This window comes from Pezoporus occidentalis, unplaced genomic scaffold (assembly GCF_034315485.1).
Source record: "Pezoporus occidentalis ecotype Australia unplaced genomic scaffold, CSIRO_AGI_Poc_V1 ctg79, whole genome shotgun sequence".
Classification (NCBI taxonomy): Eukaryota; Metazoa; Chordata; class Aves; order Psittaciformes; family Psittacidae; genus Pezoporus; species Pezoporus occidentalis.
The window spans coordinates 672,701-678,694 of NW_026916147.1; the positions used below are offsets into that span (position 1 = coordinate 672,701).

Genomic DNA, 5,994 nt, shown 5'->3' on the forward strand with positions numbered 1-5,994 from the left:
TGTCCATGGCAGCGATCCCGAGGCTAGTTATTGGATCGCCTCCTGGAAAGTCCTCTCCCGGATGAGAGGGAGGCTGCGCCTCTCCGCCAAACCCGTTTTGACTTCCAAAACCTGCCCCGAAGGGGGAAAGAGGGGGTGAGCTCGTGTGAATAACCTGCTCTTTTCTCCAGCGCCCCAGACAAAAAACAGCCCAACCAAGCGAGCAGAGCTGGGCTTCCCCCTCCCCCCTCGATTCCACTTTGCCGGTACCAATTCAACTGGTGGCCAGCTGGGTCTCCGTGCAGAAGTAAATTAACTGGAAAGCCTCAGTCCCTGCTCCAGTCAGCTGGAAGGGGACGGTGCTCACGGCAGCCCGGGACACGCGGGAGGGCGCTGGTACCGGAGGGAAACCGGTGCTCGCCCAGCAGGGAGCCGGGAGTGGTGGAGCGGCCGCCGGGGAAAGTCGCTGCGGGAGCACTGATGGCCCCAGCCCGGCGGAAACCCAAGGCCGCAGAGGCTTCGGGCTGGGCTCCGCTAGAACACGGGCAGGAATCAAGCCGTCAGCGGCCGGACCCCGCCCCGGCGGAGCGGGCCCCGCTGTATTTTCATTTCTTTCCCATAGCTCCGCAAAACTGGCGTGGAAATCGCAACGGCGAGAGCCGGCAGGATCCAGTCGGCATTCTGGACACCGCCTGGCCTTTCCCTTCCTGCCTTTACTACGCATCGGGAAAGACTTGGAGGGGTCGGTGTGCGATTGGCATCCCCCGGCATCCAGGCCCGGCAGAGCCCGAGCAGCCGCGCCTAGGCGCCCGCACCGGGCAGGGCCTCGGTCCTCCCTCCCGGTTCCTGCACTACGCCGAAAGCGGAATAAAACTCCGCTCCGCTTTTTTTTATATTTTTTATGTATTGTCATTCCCCCCCCCCTTTTTTTTTCTTTTGCCCATGTATAAAACGATTCACAATTTTAAGGAACAATACAAATTTATTTTTTTCCTTCAGAAGAGCTGTCCCTTTTCTCTCTCATGTCAGCGCTTCTGTTTGCTCTGCTGCTGCCGTGGATAAAGGCGATTGTTTGTGGTCTGCTTAGATATGGAAATGATCGCTTCGAGATAATGAGTTTCAGTTTAAACCAGCCCCTTAGCCAGGCTCTTACTTTATTCACCGTTTTCTTCTCGGAAAGCAGTTTCTTTCCCATAATAACGGTAGCGCTTCTGCCCTAATACTTTGCGTCGCCCGCCTCTTAAAAAGTTAATCCAGCCTAATTTGGGTTGAGACCAACCCTCCGGGCGCTGGATGGAAGCTCTGCCTGGACGCTCAGGGAGGGAATAGACCGGGCAGCCAGCACCGGCCCCAGACAATCCGCTGTTTATTTTTATTTGCATCCTTCTTCAACTCCCACAACAAAGTGGACAACTTCCATCGCTAGAAAAAAACAAAACAACAACCCCCCCCAACACACAAAAACCCCAACTCCAAAACCCTACTACCGAGATTGAACAAGAGAGCCTGAAAATTCTCTCTTCCTTTTTTTTCTCCTTCAGTACCGTGGTCTCATTTAATCTCTGATGAGATCAGATTATCTGTATCCTTTAGTGAAGGCAGCAGAAGTCTTTAAACTGGTTTAATTGATTTATCGGTTTGTTTTGTTTTTTTTTTTTTTCTTTTTAACAGAAAGTGCATTACATTTGACTGGTCTTGCAAAGGGCTTTTCTTCTCTTTACAAACCGAATTATTTTTAATATAAATTAATAAATGTTAAGATGCTATATCACGATATACCATCGTTATTAGCTTAAAAAGGGGGGGGAGAAACCAATTTACATTCTATAGTATTCAGTATGATACAAAAGAAAACACACTTTAAATTCAATTACAGCAACTAAACGAATTTTATATTTTGACTGAAAGTGGTTGTGATAATTCCCACCAGCTACTTTTTCAACACGCGGTTGATTGGAAACGGTGAAAGCAAAACTCTGTCCCCTCCTGTCACTTACTTTCTGCAAGTGAAAGCAAACTGTCCCCTCGCCCTCTCCCCGCCCTCACCCCCCGCCCCTGCACGACGACCGCAACAGAAAGTGTTTAAAAAATACTAATAAATAGCGCTCAGGGCCGCTGCAGTTCCGGCTCGAAGGAGGGGCCCGCTGCAGCCACAGCGCGGTTTTGCTCGGCGGCCCCACTGCCGCCCTTATCGGGGCTCCGGGGGTTGCCCCCTGTGCCGCCCGGCGGCGGGGAGCGCAGGACGGGCAATGCTGGGGGGGACGGGGGGGACGGGGGGGAAGGGAGGAGAGGAGGCGCCCCGGGCCTCCGCTGTACAAAAAAAAAGAAGGTATTTTACATTTTAAATATTCACAGTAAGGAACGCCTATGGTCGCGGGGACTCACAGTTTATTTACAAAGAGCCGCAACAGGCGGCCGCCGCACTGCCATCACCGGGAGCGGGAGTGGGACTGGGAGCGGGGCAACCCCGCAGCTCCCCGAGACCCTACAACACGCGGTGCCGGGGTCCTGCTCCGCCGCAGTCCTCTCTGCTGCCCCTCCGGCTTCTCTTCCTCCTCCTCCTCCTCCCGGGCGCGTTGAGTCTATAAAAATAGATCTGTACATTTCCGAAAGCGGCGGCGGGAGGAGCGGGCTAGGCGGAGGCCTCCCCTTCGGGGGGGTGCAGCAGCAGCCCGCCGCCCCCCGGCTTGTGTTTCTTCAGCAGCTGCGTGATCTTCTCGTCGTCCGAGTTGGGGTCCAGGGGCTTGTTGTAGTCGTCGTCCTCCTCCTCGTTCTCCGAGGCTCCTTTCAGCCTCTCCGTCTCCGAGTCCTGCTTCTTCTTCGCTGTCGCCATCTCCGCCGCGTGCTTCTTCCGCCACTTGGTCCGCCGGTTCTGGAACCAGACCTGACCCAGCCGCCACCATCACCATCAGCGGCTGCATCACCGACCCCTCCGACCCGCGCTTTCCCGGCCCCAGCCTGCTGTTGTGACTCCCGCTTCGCCAGCGATCGCACCATTTCCCCCTCAACGAAAAGCAGTCCCGTCGCACAGCGCTTCCCGCAGCCGGGGACACCCGGTCCGTGTCCCTCCCAGGGCGGACGAATCGCAGCCCCCAGAACCCCCCTAGTTTGCGGCAGGCTTGGGGCCCTCACTGCCCTCCTGCCCCGAGGGCAGGGGTATTGTAGTAACATGTAGTAAGACACATTTCGGGCTGAATCCTTCTCCAGCCGCCCCTGCTCCTCCAGATGTATTTATCCTCCGTCAGGGCGCTTCCAGCGGAGGAGATCTTTTCACTGTAGAGGCTGCAGTAATTTATTCGCAGCCATCGGGACGTATTTGCAGTGACAAAGGAGGGTCTCTACATCAGTCTGAAAGCGTGAGCACCGCCGAGAGGCCGTCTCCGTCGGAGCCCGCCTCGTGTCCCTCGGAGGGCTCAGTGCAGTCCCACAACTCATGGCACCTCCACTTTGCCACAACTTCGGTTTTCACTAAACCGGAGAGTTTTGGGCGGGACAGTGCGAGCGGGGTGAGAAGTCCCTGTCCGACAGCCGGGGCAGCTGTGAGGGGCCCAGGCGGTTTTGTGTGGGATATGGGCCAGAACTCCTGCTCCCTTACATCCCAACCCCAACTCGCGCATTCCCAGCAGGGCGGCCAGCCCCATGGCGTTCAGGCTGAACGCACCAGTCTTGCTTGGGGTTTGTTCTTTTTCTAGATAAGATACGCTTTAAAATACCCTTCTCAGTCCCGCCAGTAAGGTAACGAAGCCCTTCAGCCTGCAGCAGCTCCTGCCGCCCGGGGAGACCCTGTTCCGCGGTCGGGCCTGTCTGTTCCCCTGGTTACCGCGCCCCCAGCCCTGCTCCGCTGCGAGCCCTCACCTTGACTTGACTCTCCGTCATCCCCAGTGAATAGGCCAACCGGGCTCGCTCCGGGCCCGCCAGGTATTTCGTCTGCTCAAAAGTCTTTTCCAGGGCGAAAATCTGCTGGCCAGAAAAAGTGGGTCTGGTATGTTTTCTCTTCCCGTCCTTATCCAGCAAAATTGAGCCTTGATCTGGCGGTGGGGGGAGAGAAAGGGAAGGCACGGACAGACACATTAATCTGCGGGTTTGGGAATGCGTTTCGTTATCGAGCGGCCCCGGGGGACAGGGGTTCCTCTCCCCGGGGGGGGGGGGGGTGGGGGTGGGGTGGGGGGGACGACGACGGTGACAAAGCTCCGGTTTCCCTGCTCCCCCTATTTTTCCTTCAAGGATCGAAACTCTGAGCGGACAAACGATATTGTTTTCTAGGAAAGCTGCAGCCAGTGCAAACCGGCTGTAACGGGAAGTCCTGCTTGGGAAAGTTTGTGCGTGCCCCTGAAATCAGCCCCCGGATCCCCACGAGTCCCCGGCGGGAAAGGTGAAAGCGGCGGCAGAGCGGCCGCCCTCCCCTGAAGAGGGCTTCTCTGTTGGCCGCGATAACAGACGTTTTACGGGGCTTCGTGCTGACCGAGAGGGAGGGAGAAAGGAAAGCAAACTTCAGAAACAAAAGCAAAAGAGTGAGGCAAAGCCAGCCTCTCCAGACACGGCCGGGCCCGGGGATGTGGGACAAGGGATGGTCTAGCCGTGATGCAGGAGCGTCCGGGCTCCCCAGTACCGGCAGTGAACTCCCGGCGGTACTACCCGTGGCCGCTCCCCTCACTACCCCGCGGCGCTGGGTACTCACGGGGAGCGCAGGCGAGGCGGGCGTCCCTCCAGGGCGGGCTCTGCATCACCCCCGGCCAGAAGATGGGCGTCCGGCCGGGCAGCTCGGCCAGCGGTTTGGGGTAGCGCCCGGCGGCCACGGCGGCGGCTGCGGCAGCGGCCCCGGGGCTAAAGTAGAGTGCGGGCGGCGGAGGCGGCGGGGGACTGAGGCTGCCGAAGCGGGGCAGCCCGGCCAGAAGCCCGGCGGGCGCCGCCGAGGAGGCGGAGGGTGAGGCGGAGGCGAGCGCGGAAGCCGGCAGGGGCATGGAGGGCCTGCTGAGGATGTCGTTGATGCCGTGCGGAGTGGCGGCCGAGAGCTGCGGCGGGGCCGAGCCCAGCGCCGAGAGTCCGCCCGCGGCGGCGGAGGCGGCCGGCGCCTTGAGGCCGGGGGAGCCGAGCGGCGGCGAGGGCGAGGCAGAGGCGGGCGAGGCGGAGGCAGAGGAGGAGGAGGCGGGCCCGGCGGGCAGGGGGTACGCGGGGTACAGCGGCGCCTTCATCTCGGCCATGCTATGCAGGGCGGCCAGCGGCGGGCTGCCTAGCAGGAAGGCGCCCTGCCGGGGCGCGCCGTCCATCTGCCCCAGCGCCAGCATCCCCGCGCCGCCGGGCCGGGCCGGGGGGCCCCGGGGGCCCCTAGAGCCGCGGGGCCCCGGCGGCGGGCCCGGGGGTGCCTCCCGCACCGGCGCCTCGCATTCGGCCCGCGGGGGCCGCCGCCTTTAGCGGGGAGCTGCGCGCCCGAGCGGCGGCCCCGCCGACCCGCCGGGCATCGGGGCGGCCGCTCCCGAATTGAAGAAGAGCGGAGCTGCTGCCGGCGGGTGTGTGTATGCGTGTATGTGCGCAGCGCCCGCGCTTACACACGTACACACCGCCTCTCTGCGCGCCCGCGAGGAACCGGGGCTCACAGCGGCGCGGGGCCCGCACTCGCAGCTCTTGCCGCCGCCCCGGCGCTCTGCATCCCTCCCGGCGTGTCCCCGCTGGCTGGCTGCCGGCGCGGCTCTCGGGGCTGCGGGCGAGGCTCGGGGCGCACTGCCGCGCCGCCCCGCTCCCTGCCTCCTTTAGCGGGGGCACGGCCGGCAGCGGGCGCGGCGGCGGCAGCGGCGGGCGGGGGCGGGGCGGCGGCCGGCCCTGCCCACCCGCACCGCGCCCGCCTCGTCGCCAACTTAGGGTTCCCGGCCCGCTCCCCTCTTCTCTCCATGGCACTTCTTCTATTTACCCCTCTGCTCCGCTGCTTTTTTCCGTTTCCTTTCCTTTTCCTCTCCCTTTTCCTCTAATTTTCCCTCTCCTTTTCCCCTTAACTTCCCTTTTTCCTTTCTCTTTTTTTTC

General features: G+C 61.2%; 1 protein-coding gene across 1 annotated transcript; it reads right to left on the reverse strand.

Annotated features, from left to right (window-relative positions):
* Window positions 1-2,245: 2,245 nt before the first annotated feature.
* NKX6-1 (NK6 homeobox 1) lies at window positions 2,246-5,271 on the reverse strand. The gene is made up of 3 exons (XM_062602864.1): window positions 4,658-5,271; window positions 3,835-4,007; window positions 2,246-2,863 (listed from the first exon to the last, which is right to left on the reverse strand). The coding sequence occupies exons 1-3, from the start codon at window positions 5,262-5,264 to the stop codon at window positions 2,612-2,614; spliced, it is 1,032 nt and encodes a 343-aa protein (XP_062458848.1). The 5' UTR covers window positions 5,265-5,271; the 3' UTR covers window positions 2,246-2,611.
* Window positions 5,272-5,994: the final 723 nt, after the last annotated feature.